The 20345-nt window shown below is 43.3% G+C and overlaps 2 protein-coding genes across 2 annotated transcripts; one reads left to right on the top strand and one right to left on the bottom strand.

Annotated features, from left to right (window-relative positions):
- Window positions 1-3900: 3900 nt before the first annotated feature.
- On the bottom strand, window positions 3901-7075 carry b9d1 (B9 protein domain 1). Its single transcript, XM_034226397.1, has 7 exons — window positions 6899-7075; window positions 6686-6754; window positions 6124-6235; window positions 5883-5979; window positions 5697-5759; window positions 5051-5118; window positions 3901-4355 (listed from the first exon to the last, which is right to left on the bottom strand). The coding sequence occupies exons 1-7, from the start codon at window positions 6959-6961 to the stop codon at window positions 4195-4197; spliced, it is 633 nt and encodes a 210-aa protein (XP_034082288.1). The 5' UTR covers window positions 6962-7075; the 3' UTR covers window positions 3901-4194.
- A 7900-nt stretch (window positions 7076-14975) lies between these two features.
- LOC117552740 lies at window positions 14976-16969 on the top strand. Its single transcript, XM_034226340.1, has 2 exons — window positions 14976-15031; window positions 15216-16969. Exon 2 carries the CDS (start codon window positions 15346-15348, stop codon window positions 16789-16791), a length of 1446 nt encoding a protein of 481 aa, XP_034082231.1. The 5' UTR covers window positions 14976-15031; window positions 15216-15345; the 3' UTR covers window positions 16792-16969.
- The last annotated feature ends 3376 nt before the right edge of the window (window positions 16970-20345 follow it).

The following is a 20345-nucleotide window of genomic DNA, read 5'->3' as shown; positions in this document are numbered from 1 at the left end:
CCGGGCTGTGAGCGGGCGAGGAAACGCCGCAACAGCCTCCACCTTCGCTGGCAGAGGTGTCGCACCGCCCTTGGTGACGCGGTGCCCCAGGAAATCGATGTCCGACACCCCGAACTGGCACTTTGCAGGATTGATGATTAATCCGTGTTCGTTGAGCCGTGTGAAAAGGGCTCGGAGGTGGGAAAGGTGCTCCTGCACTGAAGCGCTGGCGACGAGTATGTCGTTGAGGTAAACAAACACAAACGGCAGGTCCCGCAGCACCGAATCCATCAGGCGCTGGAACGTCTGAGCGGCATTCTTGAGTCCAAAAGGCGTTATCACTGCTGTCTTGGGAATGTTCAGGGGGTGCATGGGCACCTGGTGGTATCCACGCACCAGGTCCACCTTGGAAAACACCCCCGTACCGGCCAGATGCGCCGAAAAGTCCTGAATGTGCGGCACCGGATAGCGGTCAGGCGTAGTGGCGTCGTTGAGTCGGCGGTAATCCCCGCACGGACAGAACCCGCCGTTCGATTTGGGAACGATGTGCAGGGGGGAAGCCCAAGGACTGTCGGAGCGGCGGACAATGCCCAGGCGCTCCATGGTTGCGAACTCCGCCCTCGCTACAGCCAGCTTAGAAGGGTTCAACCGCCGGGCCCTGGCGTAGACAGGAGGCCCCCCGGTAGTGACGTGGTGTTCCACGCCATGCTTAGTGGTAAGCGCAGAGAAGGTGCGTAGCGACAGGTCTGGAAACTCGGCCAACAATCTGAGAAACGTGTCTGCACCTGACAGCGAGCCTGACAGCCTGTCGTACGCTGCGCTGCCAAGTGTGCACACGAGGGAAGAAAACGTTAAGGCATCAACCAAACGCCTATTCTTAACGTCCACTAAGAGTCCATGAGCACACAAAAAATCCGCTCCGAGGAGGGGAAAAGAAATCTCCGCTGTCACAAAATCCCAGCTGAAACGCTGTCCTCCGATGCACAAACACATAGGCCTCACGCCGTACGTGCGAATGGGATTGCCGTTAGCCGTCGTCAATCGCGGTCCGTGCCCCCCACGGGCGACATCTTCACTCGACGCTGGAACTACGCTCCGTTGAGCGCCCGTGTCACACAGAAACAGGCTCCCCGAAACGCTGTCGCTGACGAAGAGGAGCCTGTACGTGCCGCCGACGCTCAGAGCCACTACTGAGCGCCGGCCCCTCCGTTTCCCGGGGGTTTGTAGCTGCACGGAGCGATGCATCTCTTCGCCCTTGTCCCGAAACGTGCGTGGTAAACGCACTCTCCGGCGTCTCCACGCCGGCTAGCCACAGCCGTGTCCGGCCTCCGCCACGCTTTCTTGACTGCCGGTGGGCCGCTGAGCGTCGCGGCTAACGTCTCTGCCCCGGGCTGTTGCGTAGCCAGGAAAAAACGATCCGCTTCCTCAGCCAAAGCACGGGGCTCCGTGACAGGCGTGTTGGCCAGCGCCGTCTGTACCCGGGGAGGCAAGTGACGCAGGAAAATCTCCGTGAATAAAATCCGGGGATCTTCCCCCCCTAGCAGATTTAGCATTTTCTCCATTAGCTGGGATGGCTTGCTGTCTCCTAGGCCTTGAATGTCAGGTATCTGGCGGGCCCTCTCCTTAGCAGATAAGCTAAATGTCTTAAGGAGAAGGGCCTTAATCGCCTCATATTTGCCATGATGTGGGGGGGCTGCGATGAATCCCACCAACCTGGACGACGTGGAGCTCCCCAGCGCTGCTACCACATGGTAGTATTTTAGGTCTCCGTCACGGACCTGTCGGTAGGCGAAATGTGCCTCCACGTGTGCGAACCATGCCTCCGCGGCGTGCTCCCAGAATTCCGGCAGCTTTATGAAAACATCGCGCTCAGCCATGTTCGTTAATTTTCCGGAAACTTTCTCGGAAAAGTCAGGGTCACCAGTGTAGTGCCGTGAAAAGAGAGTCGGAGGCGGTGTATTAAGAATGGAGTTCCAATCTTTATTATCCATTACTTTCAGAGAGGTTAACACATACACGCACTGCTCTGCCTGATGAGCTAGCAGGAATGGCAGCTAAAGCAAACAGGTGTTCCCCACTAAAGGGTCCGTGTGGCAACACAATAAGCAAGGTGAATTATGTCCAATAACGTGTCACCACACCTTCAAAATAAAAGCATATAAACTACTTTAACTTATGAGACTAACTAAGAATACATTTATAATAAACACTATAAAACAGCAAGAAAATAAATGTTAAACTATTAAATAATATAAAGAGATATATATAGCTCCAACAGCCACAATATGCTCACTATAGGCCTGGACGATTTGGAAAACATAACTAGTTTTGATTATATTGACTCTTTATATGATGTGTGATATAGGCAGTGTTGTGCTAGTTACTGAAAACCAGTAACTAGTTACCATTACTAGTTACTTCATTTAAAAAGTAACTCAGTTACTGTACTAGTTACTTCATTAAAAAAAAGTAATACGTTACTGTGAAAAGTAACGTTTTCGTTGCTTTTTTAAAGGGCTCCCATTAATGCCCTTATAGCCTTCATTTCAGTACTGTTATTGCATTGGAGAATAATACAATCTGTTGATCAACTTGACATGCATTATATGCAATCTGGATTGCATCGATATTAGCTGGCTTTCCATTTTTGTATATTCTTTCTCCAGGTAGTTGGAAAAAGTGTTCCGTCCCATATGCCGCGTGCCGCCCGGACATGCTATCATGCTAACTAGCTCCCTGAACGCGGGTGACTCCAATGTAGCAATAGCCTGCACGTGTTCTACAACATACCGTGCAATGGCTTTATCGACTTTTCCCTGGCTAGCAGTCCCTTGGTTAAAATCCAGCCGCTGTTGCTTAGGTGGAGGTGGAGTGGCGTCGGCTGAGTCTCTGTGGTCTTAGCTACTAGCTTCGTCCCAGCATGTTGTTTTTGCAGATGTTTTAAGAGATTTGAATTACTGGTTTGGGCAGTAGATAGGATCTTTGACCTGCCAAGACACAACTTACATTTAACTAAAACGTTCTTTTCTTTGTGCTCGACAAAAGTGAAATAGTGAGAATATCTCCAGGTGGAGAAACTAGACTTGAGCTCCGCCGCCGCCATGATAGTCTTGTTAGTAAACAACACAAACACGCCCACAGCGCGTCTCCGCATGTGACACAGGAAGTATCAAAGTACATTTACTCAAGTACTTAAGTACAGTTCTCATCTCTGTTCGCCTGGCTGTTGACTATATAAAAAAAACGAACGGAGTAACGCACCATGTAGTAACGGTAACTGAGTTACTGCATTTAAAAAGTAATGCGTTAGAGTACTCGTTACTGCCAAAAATAACGCGTTACTTCCAGCACTGGATATAGGCGAGAGAATAATAATTTGTGAAACATTTTATTCACAATATCATTAAAATAAATATTAGAATGATCTTGGTGTATTCTTTTTTAAGAGGATGTGTACCAATCACATATTTGTACTAACTATTGAATAGTGTAGGCCTAATGTGCAGCAACACGATACTTCACATTCAGAATATTTTGCCTTTACCAAATATTGAGCTTACTGCGATTTCATAATTAACCAGGTCCATATTGTAATTTAGATAAATAAAACCCAGATTTTCTAAAGTAGTGGCCATTTTTAAAAGCTGCTTATCAGAAATGGGGAATTTTGTGAAAGTGGTAGAAAGACACAATTATGTCCTGAATAAGCTATTCTTACTAAAGCTGACATCAACGAGCACACTTAAACGTAGTCGTGTATTCAAGCCCTCACGCACTCAGTAAAATATAACATTTTAGAAAAAGACATGCTCAATATTTTCACAGATTTAGCCTTTACCAAATACTGCATCTACTGCAATGTTGATACTGCAGTAGTCCATACTGCGATCTAAATATTTCGATACATTCAAACACGAACAATTCAGAGTAAAATCCATTTATTTAAAAAAGTAAAAAACAATGTAAAACAGAAAAATTCAAGACATTATCTAAAGCTATTTATATTTGAAAACATGTAATAAAATCTTTAACAAATAATTTAATTTTTCCTAAAAAACCGTGTGTCATGTGATCAGAGTCGCCCTCTGCCTTCTTGCCGCTTTAAGGTAACGGTGGCATTGCAGTGTTGTGGTGTCCCATGCTCCCTGAGCAAGTAAACCAGTCAACTTGTGTTTCATAACATTCAAAAGTTAGTCTGTAAAGCAGTTTCTGGTGTTACTGCGTGCTGAACGGCTGCTCCTCTGTGGACCAGCTGGATGTGGCAGACGGTGTGTTGGCAGTGTTTGACGGCCCTGTGTCGTAACCCAGTTTCCTCATGTCTTTAGTAATGATGTGAAAGGAGACCGTGACGAAGCCTTGGGAACGGACCCGAGTAACTGCAACACAAAAATAAGAAATATAGATTCAACAAACAGTATTTAATAAATGTGTGTACCCTCATTACAACTTTATAGCAATCCATTTAATAACTTATTGAATGTCCACCGATGTAGAGGCAAGATAACCTTGGTCTACTGGTCTAAATCAGCGAAAAAGTTACCAAATGACCTTAAGTGACTTGTTTTAGAAATGTCAGGAGTTTGCTTATTTTTTTTTTTTTTAAACACCGTTTTTTTGTCATTAAAGGTGGGGTAGGTACGTTTGAGAAACCGGCTCGAGGGCGCTAGAATTTGAAAATACACAACCGGAAAAAATCTGCTACTCCCTCACAGAGCCCCTCCTCCAACACACACGAACGCGCACATGACCAATGAGGGCACGAGAGAAGTTTGTGCCCCGATGGAAGGCTGACAGGCAGGTAGGCCATCCAGTTACTTTAGCCAGCTAAAATGATTGGTCGTGCTTTTTACAGCGCCACGGCTTCCACAGATGACTTTTTTAATGGATTTGTTGTCAAAGCACTTGAGATATTCATTGCTATCGGATGTTAAGAGCATTCCATGGAATATAACACAAAGTGTATCTTACCTACCCCACCTTTAATGTGTGTATAATGCTTTTCCGTTAGAGGGTGTGAATCAGTAGCATTTCCCTGTTAACAATGTAACAAATAATAACATGCAGAACAAACCTTCTCTGCCTTCTCCCTGGGCCACTACTTTGGGGTCTGTGTACTCAGGCCGTCGTCCCATCAGCCAGCTGAACAAGAGAGGAAACACATGTTAAAAACTACCAAGAGAGAGAAAGAATACCCCCTAATTGAAATGATACAGTACAGTAGACATACAGGGGTTAACACAGGATACATACTGTTTCTGGAGCTATTGTCTAACGTCTATAATTGGACTCAACCAATCATAAAATATGATGCTCTTGCTTTTCTGTATCACTCCTATTAAAAGTCATCTCTGGCAGACAGGAAGTCATGAGTTCATTTACATGTGATGTTAAGATCAACAACAAAAAGCACCACATGCATATATTTTAACCCTTTCCCAGATGAAAGGAAACACTAAATATGCTCCGAATGTTGCTAAAGGTCCTTCTAATCTGATAGAGTACTGTGTTATGTGTCAAAGTGACTGTGAGCACCGTTGTGTGTCATTCTTTCCATACACACTGATAACAGCAGCTGGCAAACAATACCTACTGACGTCGACTACTGAGACTGTATCATCCGGAGCAGTCAATATTTGCTAATGCTGAGATTTCAACTGCTTCTCCCGGTGGGAAATACTCATCAGCTGCTGACACAGAAACTGAACACATGATCGCACCTCGTGAACTTCTGAAGTCTCCACGTGGGCTCAGGAACAAACATGGGGATGGTTCGTGTGTGCCTAGAAAACAGGAAAACAACATATTCATTTGAAACTTTATTCATGTTATATAGTGTAGCACATTTTTACTTTAACTTCTTGTGTTTATATACATATTTAGATGTATTTAAATGTAATACTTACTGTCCAGGAGTGAATGGGATGTGTGTTGCTCCGTAGCCTCTGACCACATCGTTGCCAAACACATCTGGACCGTACACACTCACCACCAGCTGAGGCCCTGGGAAAGGAAAATGAATTCTGGTCATTTTTCATTGTCTATGAATTATGATTCATAAAGGGCGGTTATTGGGACTCAAGATATGATTATGAATGTGCGAAGACAATGCTAAAAACTGTGTGTGTGTGTGTGTGTGATGCTCACATCCAGTGGGGTTTGTGCTCTTAAACGTCGTCTCCAATGGGAAGTTCCATATTAATTTGTGTGAAGACTGACTGCCTTTACATGTTATTTGAGTGATGCCTTCCTCCAACCCCTACAAAGAAACAGACTTGCTATTAAGATGATAACTACACCTGATAAACCATGCTATACTTATTAAAAAAAAATATTGAATGCACGTGAAAACAAACTATATATTGTCCTAACATTTTGACATTGTTCACAGTGACTGTGTTTCACTCCAAAAGTGTCTTTACTACCAATTCTCAATTCAGGACTTAACCAGTTTCTCTTGTACTTGTTGCTTCAGAGAAGATCTTCCATATGCAGACATTTAATACATTGTTTACCAGTGTTATTATGTTAAAGTTAACGAATATAACACTATGCAATATATACATACAGTATACAACCATTAGTGTCTCTTGCTGTAACGATGTAAATGTAATACATCTAATAAAGGAATTCTGATGTAGAGTATTTGTTTTGATACCGACCATAATCTTTACTCACATAAAGTTACTGTTGTTAGCATGCTACTCACCGAAGTAGGAGCCCAGTCGTGGCCGTACACAAAACAATATTTGCAGTACAAGTTGTCATACTCTGGAAACTGAAATATAACATAAAAAAATACACTTTAATGGCATTCAAACTAATAATTTAGACACATTCAGGTGGAAGGCAAGCGTTGCTAATGCTAATTCTGGTTCAAAATAGCTGCTAGGCTAGGCTAACAATTAGAAGTTAGATTTACGTTTGCTCCCTCAATTTGTCCGTTCACCGTCAGAAGAAACACTGACGGGTTGATTGCAGCCATCAAGGCTTCAGGTAGCAAACTGGAAATATGTAGGGGTGTTTTCTTTATGAATCAGCCCAGTTAGGAAGACATGCTCTGCTAGTTACTGATCCAAACCCTTCCCGTTGCTAAGGCGACGTTTGCGCCTCCTTACGGGTTCCTGCTAGGCTCAAACTGAACGGATGTGCGGATGCAATACTGAAATCATACACTAGATGGCGACAGTGTACCAAACACAACTTGGGTGAATGCATGAAGAGAATCCCAAATGTACCTGAAGCAAGGTTTCGTCTACCTGCGCCGAAAGCTGACTTCTTCACCCAGGACACCTGTCTGTTACAGGGCTGCTTTATATCAAAACCCACGTGGTCCCATGTCGAAAAGCAATGGCTGCCTTTGAGCTAATCAAATTGCTGAAGGAAACAGCAACTCCTCAACCTCGAGGAAGGCCACGATATGTGATTGAAAGCTTTAGAAACATAAAGTAAGTAGACCTTACAGTATTGCCCGGTCAATCAATTGACTGAAAGGGATCTTTGCTAAAGAGTAGTGGATCACTGCTGCATTATTCTTTCAAGACATTTCAATGCTAATTGTGTGCCAAAAAATAGCTCACCCTGAAAACAAAGCCACATTGTTTACTAGATGTATCCCTGGCTGCTCACAGGTTAATAACGTTGCAGCAACAATATGTACACAAGTTGTTGACACAGCATCTGTCCTACTTCTGTAATTGAGAAAATGTTACTTAAAGTTGTCATATAAAGCTCTCATGTACTTATTCTCAAATATACAACTGTACTTGAACGCACACAGAGTGAACACATCTTCCGGCGCAGACTGAAAACACATATCTTTCGACTCCACTTCGAGCGATAGAATTACTAACAAATAATTTCTAAACAAAGCACTTAGGCCTACTAATAAAGGACTGGCTTATCTAAAGCACTTGAAATGTTTTGGCTCTATGAAACCTGATGTACTTATATGATTCTGTTTGTATCTTCCTGGTCGAAGTCGCTTTGGATAAAAGCGTCAGCTAAATGCAATGTAATGTAAAAAAGGTCAAAATAGTCAATCTTTACAATTAGGCCTACACAAAAATATTTCCTTTAAACAAAACAGCGATATTTAGTTGCTTCTTCTAGTGCTATGCATGTTCTCATCTAGGTGTTAATATACTACAAAAAATAGAAGGCATAATAGTATTTAACTTTTAACCAGAGTTGTTTGCTGGCATGGCAGAGCCTTTGACCCAGCTTTGGGACCTGTGCTTTAGCAAACAACAATTACAACGAAGGCCACGATCCCAGCAGGCACAACACCATATTGCTGTGAATGTGGCGTATGATAAAGAACTGCTGACAATAGCATGTATTTAAGGCTAATTATTTGGCAGTATTCATTTGCTGCCTTTGTTCAGATAATTAGCTGTTTCTATCAGCGCTGTCACACACACCAACAATTTCCCCCTCTGTTTGTTGTTCCTGTTCTTGTTCTTCCTCTTCCTCCTCCTCTTCTTCCTCCTCCTCCTCCTCCGCCCTCCTCCTCCTCTGTCTGACAGGTTTCTGTGTGTCCTGTTGTCAGACAGCAGCGGGCCTCCTGGGTCTCTGACCTTTTACTACCGCCCAAACAGCAGCTCTCTTTCCGCCCTCCATCCCTTTACTACACTGTTTATTTGCCATCCTCAAAGCCCTTGATGTTGACCTGTCTCTCCCACTTTAACCCTCCCCCTTCTCTCTTTTCCCTTCCATAATAACGTCAAGGAAGCAATAACGTATCATTAGTAAACAGACCACCATTAAACTGTCAGCAGGCAGACATCAGCCATTCCTAAAGTCTCGGAGTCTCGGAGACTTTCAAGTAAATAATCCATAATGAGATCCAATGTGATGACACTATATGAAACATTTATCCTCCTCTCGCTGATTCCATACTCCCTCCTTCTCTTATCGACCCCATTTTGACTCCCTTAAAAAGTAAATTTGTAAGATATGGCCATATTTTAGCATAAACAATGAACTAACATCAACAGAAATTGAAGAGCTTCAGTGATTTGTATCTAATTCTGTGCCTCTTCTCCTTCTCCCTCTCTCACATCTCATATCCCTCCATTTTTTTCTGCTTGCATATTTTCTTCGAGGCCCTTAGCCCCCCACTACCACCCGTTCACCTTTCATCTCCTTCCCAGCATAGCTTCTCTCCATCCCAGCACTTCACTGGCCCTCCTTCCTCTCCACCTGCCAATTATGTGTCTTTTTATTTCTCCGCCTCCCTATTGCTTTTTCTCCTCTTGCCAGCATCTCCCGCCTCTTTCTCCCCAATGTCCTGCCTATTTCCTCCCTTCTTCTTACCCTCCTCTCCATATATGACTCCCTGTCTTTTTCATTTCAACTCCTTTCTTATTCCTCTCCTATCACTTCCTCTCATTTACCTATCTCCTGTCCTCCCACTCTCTCCCTGTCCCTCTTTCTCCTCATCCACCATCTCTCTGACCCGTTGTTGTTCCTCTTCCATCTCTCAAGTTCTCCTTCTCCCTGCCAAAAGCCTGATTTAGAGTCCAACAGCCTCACGTCCCATTTAGATATCTGTACAGAGGCCAGTCCAAAAGAGGCAATCTAGCCATATGGGATAGCATTTTTCTCTGGTTTGATTTATTTTTACCAGAAAACAACAAATTATAAGTTATTTTACACCTTGCATCTGAGTCAACAATTTCCGGAAAGATGGGATTTGTACCTTTTTGGAATGTATTTACACCGTGTGGTTTAATTTAAAGGGGCCCTATTAAGCTATTTTGGGTTTGCCCTTTTCTCTAGTGTGATATATAGGTTTTTGTGCAAGTGTGGCTAATGCAAAGGCTAAAATCCCAAAGTTCCCCCCAGAGGGACAGCAGAGGCACAACATACAAATATGTAACCTGGAATTGAGCCTAATAGGGCCCTACTTAAAGGTGGGGTAGGTAAGTTTGAGAAACCGGCTCGAGATACACTTTTTGTTATATTCCATGGAATGCTCTTAACATCCCGATAGCAATGAATATCTGAAGTGCTTTGACAACAAATCCATACAAAAAAGTCATCTGTGGAAGCCGTGGCGCTGTAAAAAGCACGACCAATTATCTGAGCCGGCTAAAGTAACTGGATGGCCTACCTGCCTGTCAGCCTTCCATCTGTGCACAAACGTATCTCGTGCCCTCATTGGTCATGTTCGTGTGTTGGAGGAGGGGCTCTGTGAGGAAGTGGCAGATTTTTAAATCTGATTCTGAAGAGCACTTAATGTGATATATTGTTAATCCTTTAACATGTGAACACACACTTCATTGGTCACCGATTGCACTTCACATGTCCCTATATGATTAAGTGACACAAGTTTTCTATATTTATTCCTTATGGTCTTTTTTTTCTGTCACAGAGCGATGATCCACTACGCGGAGGCTGCAGCATCTTGGAGAAAATGTCGTGCTCAAGCACCCTTCGCAGGTATCTACTGGGTAAGTGAATCATTCACAGCATGGGTGGGAAATAGAAAAAGAGTGAGACTGCTTTCCTCTTCCAGCTTAAACACACATCCCGTCACCATACAGGGAGTCTTTGCTCACTGACAAACTGTCACAAATGATTATGTATGACAACTATAAATCAGTGAGTCATATTTAGCTATGACTGCACACAGAGAAAAGGTGCATAGAAGTGAGTGATGCCGATTAAGAGGAATGTCTCAACTGTGTGTGAGTAATGGTGCGTGACCGCTGGTTCGCTGGTTTCGCTCCTTTGAGGAAGCCCCCGACACTTCACCTGCTGACAAAAAAAGCTGTGGAAGGAAACTGACCCATTTTTAAAAGAAGACATCCAGGAAACGGAGGGAGCACAGGAGGTGCATTTCTTCAGAAACAGAAACCTTTGATTTGTCCCACAGCAGGGTACTTCACATTGGTACAGTGCAGAGAAATACAAATATACATAGAGTACACTAACATCATACAAAAAGAGGCAAGCACATGTTTATAAACTGAAATCATATAAGTACACATGCACGGTAAAGAGTAGCAACATTATATATAAAAAAGGTGACTGAACATTGACCGCCCCCACAGGTGTTTTCACTTATATCGCCTAATTAGACCCCCTCTCTGGACCGAGTGGGCGTGTTCACTTGATTGACATGGCTCGGTGCTATTCAGGAGACCACTTTTTTATTTGACATTTATTTTAATCTTTATTCGGAAAATTGCATTTACCAAACATGGCTTTCAGAAATACAAAATATTAAAACATCTATTAGCAATCTAACAGCTTTAAACATTTTAATAAACTCATTGTAAAACACATTATATTTAGAGTTTGATTTAATATAATTGGATTTGTCTTTATAAAATGTACATAGAGCAAGAACAGTCCACAAGTTTCTGGAAAGCCAATCATGTCCTTCCAGCCTTAAAGCTTCAGAACGGAATCGGACATTAAAGCGGCTAAAATATATTCAACCATCAATAATTTTTATAATTTACCCCCATGCTTGCCTACTGTGGCCCCTCAATATGTCTTCAGTTAAACAGGCCTATTGTGCATGCCGGCTCGCTGTCAAACTGGCACAGTTTACTAAGTTATTGCCGCCTTCAAGGAATGATGGAAAGAGAGACTGATTAACTAAAAGGATCGGAAGGAATGTCTCCTGAGCATTTAATTACCACCGATTCCAAAATGCCGTCATTTGTGTTTCTTTTCTCTTGTATTTCAAATGCAGTCTGTAACTAAACTTCCTTCAAACTTAAAGTACCCATCTCCCTAACAAGGCACATTGGGTAGCGTTTGTCCTTTTCATTAAATCTGTTTTAAAATTCCCCACCAGTTATTCTCAGTGGCTTTATGAGGACAACGTTCTGTGTAATGACACCTGCAACATTTGAGACGTTCAGCCTGTCTAATAAAAAAACCACACTGTCTGTTGCAGCACTTCACATTCAGTTTAATGAGCTGCTCCTCTGGCAGTCTCCTGGTCGGTGGAGCCTCTCTGTCTCCCCCCCGCCCCCCATGCCTCCCCCTCTGTTTCTGGATGTCCGCACTGTAAGTTTATTTTCCAAGTTGTCCTCTTGTCGGCCTTAACCTGGACAGCTTTCCAGGGTTTCTAGTGAGTGTTTGTGTATGCTGCTTGCATACGTGAGTGTGTGTGTGGTCCATGGTGCAGATTGAATCTCTTTCCCATGGGAGAGGAACCAAATCTGAACATCATATTTTTAAACTCCTCACCTCCCCCCCAAAATGTCTCCCTGCCTCAGTCTCAGAGTCCTCTCGGCTCCCAAGGTCCCATCTGTCCAGTATCACTCCAGTCTTGTTTAGGTCCTCCGGCTTGTTTTGACTGTTTGGAGCTTTCGAGCAGGTTTTCCAGTAAAAACGGACTTTTACACTCAAGTCAGCAAGTTTTTGAGAAATTATTACACTACATTTATTCACCTTCTTCCTGAGAGTTATTTGAGAAGATCTCACTTGTGTCCACTAAATATGAAGCTACAGCTAGGTAGCTTAGCTTAGCATAAAGGCTTGAAACAGCTACCCTGCTAGCACCTCAAAACCTAACTTATTAAAAGAGTTATATATATCGTTTGTCTAATCCATAAAGTTATTTCTTTATACTTCTCGAGCTAGCTTTGTATGATCTGTGTTATTTGAGAAGATATCACTTGTGTCCACTAAATATGAAGCTACAGCTAGGTAGCTCAGCTTAGCATAAAGGCTTGAAACAGCTACCCTGCTAGCACCTCAAAACCTAACTTATTAAAAGAGTTATATATATCGTTTGTCTAATCCATAAAGTTATTTCTTTATACTTCTCGAGCTAGCTTTGTATGATCTGTGTTATTTGAGAAGATATCACTTGTGTCCACTAAATATGAAGCTACAGCTAGGTAGCTTAGCTTAGCATAAAGGCTTGCACCTTGCACCTCAAAACCCAACTTATTAAAAGAGTTATATATATCGTTTGTCTAATCCATAAAGTTATTTCTTTATACTTCTACTATTGGTAATGCAAGGATAAGTGCCTCATACAAATGACTTTCTAATTGTTTTTTCTTTATGATCATGTGGTTATTATAGTGTTCTACCCTTTGCTGCACTCTAATCCTTGCGCTTGTAAACAGGAAACTCGTCTATAGCCATCATTGTTCTGTGAGTGGATAAAACATACATTTTCTAACCACAAGTGTCCTGTTTTGCCTCAAAAATCTAATATGCATTTAGTTGACAGTAAGATCAGCTATTAGGGCTTCCGTTAGTAAACAACTGAGAGGCCTCGACATTTCCCAGCAGCTTCAACCTCATCTTCCTTCCTCTGAGAGCCTGTTCTGCCCTCAGACATCTACAGCGCCCTGTAACCTCTACTGTCCTTAACAAGGAGGAGACAAAGACACTAAAGGGAGGGGGAGGGAACAAGGTGGTGGGAAAGTTACACCGCCAAAAAGATTAGGAAGTTATTGGTTTGATATTTTAAAGTATGAGGAATGGGTGTCGTGCATATACGAGAAAATCAAGTAGCAGATGAGGGGAATAGGGAAAGGAGAGATAATTTGAAGGACTCAGAGGGGAGGTTATTTCCATATTAATCACTGGAGTGAGTATTTAAGGTTAGCCTGGTCTGCTGAGCTCCCCTGTGCTGGAGTAATAAGTCAGGAGGCTGTTAGCTCTTGTTAAAAAAGAAGAAAAAAGATACCAGGGAGTGTTTTTTATGTATTCGAACCTGTCAGATTTGAGGAAATGCTCTATTCCTCACGTGTTTAATACGATGAACTCTCCCCGGCTCCCCCAGCACTGCCAACTGCTCATTCAGGGTCATTTTTTACATCCACTATATGGGTTTCTGCCTTCTGTGGCAAGGCAAGGCAAGTTTATTTATATAGCACTTTTCAACACAAGGCAATTCAAAGTGCTTTACAAAAAATGAAAGAGATTAAGAAAATGGCATTTAAAATCAGTCATTAAAAAGAAAAGCTAATAAAATAAACATTAAAAGAAAAAAAATACATGGATAAAAGTTACAGTGCTGTCAATTAAACATTAAAAGTGGCACACAATTGACTTCCTATAATGCAGTCAATATACGAATAAAGCTTTTTCTTATATATTGTGTGCTCGGGGGAAAGTACAAGAAAATCAGCAGTAATGCCTACAATAGATTTTCAGTGTATCGAGGGGTAGATTTGCAAGTGAGTTTCAACGATCACATCCCCATTAGGCCGCAAGGTGAACCTCGAAAAGTCCTTTAGAAAAGAAATCCCGCTCCACAGAAGTGAAACTACACAATCTTTAGTTCATAAAAAAGAACGATTCATGCTTATCCACCAAAAAAAATTTCGTCGCTAAAATTCCTGCCAATTCTTCTAGGCACGTAATTATTGGCTGAACTATTCCCTTCGAAGCGTAATAATATCTTGGTCCAAAGTCGTGCCACGGTTCATCACGTGATCGTGCTACACCAATTGGGTAGCTGCATATTGTCAACAGAAGTGAAAGATGGCGGCCGCCATGGTTTCATCGAGTAGCGGAGACGAGGAAAACGCACCAGAAAGTCTCAAAAAGTCAAAATTGTCAACACACAAACATTGTTACATGCATATTACGTCTGTGAAGCACGAAAAGGTTGATTGTTTTACCAATACAAGATGGAATACGTACAGGACAAGCTTACAACGGTCGCTCGGCTTGAAGGGAGACTCTCGGAACGTGGTGGCTGAAAACCACAAGCACTGTCTTGATTTCGAGTTCGAAGATATTCCTGAGGACGCTGGCTTCCACCACACATGCTACATAAGGTTTACCGACACAAAGGCCATGACGAAGGTGGAAAGACGGCTCGCACGTGAGGGAGATCAAGACGTTAGGGAGGACCTTGAGGTCGAGCCCATCCCATCGACGTCTCGCAGCACGTACCGAAGCCAAACAGAGAAGCTACGATCAAGGTCAGGCCTGCCAATCGCAGGCTCTGGCCCCGTCCTTCCTGCCCTGTGCATTATATGCAAGATGAAGGAGGAAATGATCATCAAAGCAGGCAAGCGACAAAGGGATCAACTGTGTAAGGCTGAAACATTAAAAGCAGGTAAGCAAACCCCCTCCCCCACCCACACACCACACACACACACACACACACACACACACACACACCACACACACACACACACACACACACACACACATTCTCTGTGGTTGAATAACTGAAAGGTACAATTATGTGTGAGAGATACGTCAACAAACTCATTGAGTTGTCCTTTTTTTCCGTTTAGGCAAATTGCAGAAAGCTGCTGAGAAGAAAGATGACCAAAGTGTTGACCAGCAGGCAAGGAAGTGATTTTGCGTGCTGACAAGAAGTTATTTTCCAGGCTCCTCATCCTTGGCCAGAGCAGGAAAATTGAAATGAGGGAAATTCTGTCATATTCCTTGGGAACTGTGTCATATCCATTAGCAAGTGCTGATGGTTCACTTGCCAAAACAAACAAATCAGCTCTCATGGATCTATTGCAGAGCAAAGGTGGAGAGTGCTTGGTTGACAAAGTTCCAATAGGTGGTGCCATTCTTTTTGATGGCATGGCAGTCATGCAGGCCATGCCATCCAGACCAGCAACATTTGGAGAGCTTGCAGAGACCATACTGCAGAGCATACTCCAACTTGCTTTGCATCACAAGTGTACACGCATTGATTTTGTCACTGACCGGTATCCACCCATCAGCATCAAAAGCCTAGAACGGTCCCGTAGAGCTGATGCAGGGTCACAACTAATAACAATCTTCAGCCCAGATCAGAGAACTCCAACCCAGTGGAAGAAGTTTCTCTCTGACGGAAAAAATAAGGAAGCACTGGCCGAATTCCTTTATGTGGCATGGACACATGCAGACCTCACAACAGTGGGTAAAAACCTCAGCTTGTACATTGCCCATCAAAATCAATGCCACTGTGTAACTGTCATGGAGGGTGTACAGTCTGTTGATGTTGTTGAAGACCTGCAGTGTGATCATGAGGAATGTGACACACGGGTGTTTTTACATGCCCAACATGCTGCACAGGAGCACAAAGCTGTCATCATCAAGAGCTCGGACACTGATGTGGCAGTCATTGCTGTAAGTCTGCAGGCAGATTTGCCATGCAGCTTATATGTGTTCACAGGGACTGGCAACAGGACACGGATCATTGACATTGCCATGGTGTCATCAGCTCTCGGAACCAGTGTGTGTTCAGCCTTGATTGGAATTCACACGTTCTCTGGGTGTGACTCCACAAGCGCTTTCTATGGCAAAGGCAAAAGAAAGTCATTTGCTGTTGCATGTGAGAAAGATGACTACCTTAAGGCTTTCAGAAGTTTAGGTACTAACTTTGACTTGGAGCAATCAACATTTGCACTTCTTTGCCGGTATGTATGTCACCTGTATGATCAGCCAGCAGCCGAACATGTAAATGATGCTAGGTACAAGGCTTTCTGTATGGCATCATCGGCCTTGCCAGAATTAAGCATTCCCCCTACTCATGATGCCCTCCATCAGCACTGCAAAAGGGCAAATTACCAGGCAGCAATAATGAGGTCCTGTCTCAAAAGAGAAATGAATGCTCCATCACCTGCTGGATATGGTTGGGAAATAGAGGATGGGAACTTACACGTCACCTGGATGACAAGAAATCCTGCCCCTGACAGTGTGTTGCATGTGATACACTGCAGCTGCAAAGAGTCTGCCTGTGAGAAAGGCAGATGTTCATGCTTCTCTGCAGGACTCTGTTGCACAGACTTATGTCGTTGCTCAAATTGTGCAAATAAAAAAGAAACAGAGGAAGAGAACGATGACTGCCCTGACACTGACAGTGAGGAATAGGAATAAAAGAGCCTTCTTTCCATCTTTCTTAAGCTCTTTTCTGTTCTTTTGGTTTTAGTGCCTGGCCGACGCGCTCACACATCACTCATAGATACGTTTGTTTTTGGTACTAGAACAGAGTATAATCAGCAGGACTCTTTTAACCAGCTGAGGCAATCACAGCACCAATCAGCCGCTCCGCCCAGCCTGACACCAATCAATTATACTACATTACATGTCCTTCTACTGTTTTCTATGTCATACCTTTTATATTTGTAATAAATCTCGTTTTTATGGTTCATCAGTGTTGTTTTCATTTGTGGAGGGATGAATGAGTAAATAAATGAATCAATGGACATTGGTATAAGTAAGGCAAGGCAAGTTTATTTATATAGCACTTTTCAACACAAGGCAATTCAAAGTGTTTTACAAAAAATTAAAGACATTAAGAAAATGGCATTTAAAATCAGTCATTCAAAAGAAAAGCTAATAAAAGAAACATTAAAAGAAAAAATACATGGATAAAAGTTACAGTGCCGTCTAAGATATGAATAGTTCAATTAAAAGCAGCAACAAAAAGAAAAGTCTTCAGCCTGGAAGTACTGCATTTTATTGATCTAAATTACTTAACGTAACAAGTTAACCTTCTTCTTGGACGCAGAAATCAAGTCATGTTTATTTTAAGAGTGCATTTAACGTGTACAGGGTAACAACAGACAGACAAAAAGTCCTCAGTCTAATGGAATAATCCCAATGAACCTAGCGATGTGAACATGGCAGTCCAGGAATGATAGTTTGATAAATATGAGTTTGATATACTTTATTAATCCCCGTGGGGAAATTGTTTGTAGCTGGAGTTGGCTGATAAACGCTGCTAGTCAATGTTGATTCGATGGTCAACTCTGTTCCCAGATAGTAAAACCTCTCACAAATACCGCGTATATAACGCAAATACCTCGGACTTAGTGATGTATTAAGACATATGACAAAACATGACATAAAACAAGCATACAGCACTGTTTAGAATCCATTTGGTCTGGTTTAGCGTAACCATGGCGGCCGCCATCTTTCACTTCTGTTGACAATATGCAGCTACCCAATTGGTGTAGCACGATCACGTGACGAACCGTGGCACGACTTTGGACCAAGATATTATTACGCTTCGAAGGGACTAGTTCAGCCAATAATTACGTGCCTAGAAGAATTGGCAGGAATTTTAGCGACGATATTTTTTTTGGTGGATAAGCATGACTCGTTCTTTTTTATGAACTAAAGATTATGTAGTTTCACTTCTGTGGAGCGGGTTGAAACGATAACAGGGTTCACCTTATGGCCTACATAGATAGTTACATCTTTAAACATTCATGTTTTGAGTTCAGCAGCCAGAGCATCTCAAGCTTAGTTTGTCAAGTCCGTAAACAAAAAAAAGTAAATTTTGCAGACTAAAGTGGTATTGTAATAAAATAATGAACAATCACTTGAACCATATATATAAACAGTGACATTGTTTGATTCGGTTCTTTATTTTTGTCATACGAACATAGCTATAGTTATGCCAATGAAAATCTTAGGTCACAGGCTTCTCCAACAGTGCAACACAAAAACACAGATAAACAGAAAAATATAGTGCAGGTAAATAGTAAATACAAAAAGAAAAATATTTTAAAAAAAAGTGAAATAGTGCAATAAGAGTCTATTGGAATGATATATTAGAGAAATAGATAAATAATTACTAAGTTGCAGATGAATGTTATGGATGTTGTTTCAACAGTTCAGGTGTTTAACAGTCTTATTGCCTGTGGGATGAAACTGTCCCTGAGTCTGGTGGTTTTAGTCCGGATGCTGCGGTACCGCCTGCCAGACGATAGCAGACAGAACAGTGTGTGGCTGGGGTGACGGGGGTCTTTGATAATCCTGAGGGCTTCCTTCCTGAGCCGCTGGGAGTAGAGGTCCTCCATGGATGGCAGCTCCGTCCTGGTGATGTTCTGTGCAGTTTTCACCACCCTCTGTAAAGCCTTACTGAGGGCGGTGCAGCTGCCGTACCAGGCCGTGATGCAGCCAGTCAGGATGCTCTCTATGGTGCACCTGTAGAAGGTCAGGATCCTCTCTATGGAGCACCTGTAGGTCAGGATCCTCTCTATGGAGCACCTGTAGGTCAGGATCCTCTCTATGGAGCACCTGTAGGTCAGGATCCTCTCTATGGAGCACCTGTAGGTCAGGATCCTCTCTATGGTGCACCTGTAGGTCAGGATCCTCTCTATGGTGCACCTGTAGGTCAGGATCCTCTCTATGGAGCACCTGTAGAAGGTCAGGATGCTCTCTATGGTGCACCTGTAGAAGGTCAGGACCCTCTCTATGGAGCACCTGTAGAAGGTCAGGATGCTCTCTATGGTGCACCTGTAGAAGGTCAGGATGCTCTCTATGGAGCACCTGTAGAAGGTCAGGATCCTCTCTATGGTGCACCTGTAGAAGGTCAGGATCCTCTCTATGGAGCACCTGTAGAAGGTCAGGATGCTCTCTATGGTGCACCTGTAGAAGGTCAGGATCCTCTCTATGGTGCACCTGTAGAAGGTCAGGATGCTCTCTATGGTGCACCTGTAGAAGGTCAGGATCCTCTCTATGGAGTACCTGAATGTCAGGACCCTCTCTATGGAGCACCTGTAGAAGGTCAGGATGCTCTCTATGGAGTACCTGAATGTCAGGACCCTCTCTATGGTGCACCTGTAGAAGGTCAGGATCCTCTCTATGGAGTACCTGAATGTCAGGATCCTCTCTATGGTGCACCTGTAGAAGGTCAGGATCCTCTCTATGGTGCACCTGTAGAAGGTCAGGATGCTCTCTATGGTGCACCTGTAGAAGGTCAGGATCCTCTCTATGGAGTACCTGAATGTCAGGACCCTCTCCATGGAGCACCTGTAGAAGGTCAGGATGCTCTCTATGGTGCACCTGTAGAAGGTCAGGATGCTCTCTATGGTGCACCTGTAGAAGGTCAGGATCCTCTCTATGGTGCACCTGTAGAAGGTCAGGATGCTCTCTATGGTGCACCTGTAGAAGGTCAGGATCCTCTCTATGGAGTACCTGAATGTCAGGATCCTCTCTATGGTGCACCTGTAGAAGCTCAGGGTCCTCTCTATGGTGCACCTGTAGAAGGTCAGGATGCTCTCTATGGTGCACCTGTAGAAGGTCAGGATCCTCTCTATGGTGCACCTGTAGAATGTCAGGATCCTCTCTATGGAGCACCTGAATGTCAGGACCCTCTCTATGGTGCACCTGTAGAAGGTCAGGATGCTCTCTATGGTGCACCTGTAGGTCAGGATCCTCTCTATGGAGCACCTGTAGAAGGTCAGGATCCTCTCTATGGTGCACCTGTAGAAGGTCAGGATACTCTCTATGGTGCACCTGTAGGTCAGGATCCTCTCTATGGAGCACCTGTAGAAGGTCAGGATCCTCTCTATGGTGCACCTGTAGAAGGTCAGGATACTCTCTATGGTGCACCTGTAGAAGGTCAGGATCCTCTCTATGGAGCACCTGTAGAAGGTCAGGATCCTCTCTATGGAGCACCTGTAGAAGGTCAG

This window comes from Gymnodraco acuticeps, unplaced genomic scaffold, assembly GCF_902827175.1.
Source record: "Gymnodraco acuticeps unplaced genomic scaffold, fGymAcu1.1, whole genome shotgun sequence".
Classification (NCBI taxonomy): Eukaryota; Metazoa; Chordata; class Actinopteri; order Perciformes; family Bathydraconidae; genus Gymnodraco; species Gymnodraco acuticeps.
The sequence above is the reverse complement of the archived record's forward strand: the minus strand, read 5'-3'. Positions and strand labels throughout refer to the sequence as shown.

Bases quoted from the DNA above. Each gene is read 5' to 3' on its own strand.
- b9d1 (XM_034226397.1), bottom strand. From the start codon at position 6,961: ATGGCTGCAATCAACCCGTCAGTGTTTCTTCTGACGGTGAACGGACAA. The intron at 6,236-6,685 runs GTGAGTAGCATG...GTTTCTTTGTAG, and splicing joins ACGACTGGGCTCCTACTTCG to GGGTTGGAGGAAGGCATCAC. The intron at 5,760-5,882 runs GTAAGTATTACA...CCTGTTTTCTAG, and splicing joins ATCCCATTCACTCCTGGACA to GCACACACGAACCATCCCCA.
- LOC117552740 (XM_034226340.1), top strand. From the start codon at position 15,346: ATGAGGGAAATTCTGTCATATTCCTTGGGAACTGTGTCATATCCATTA.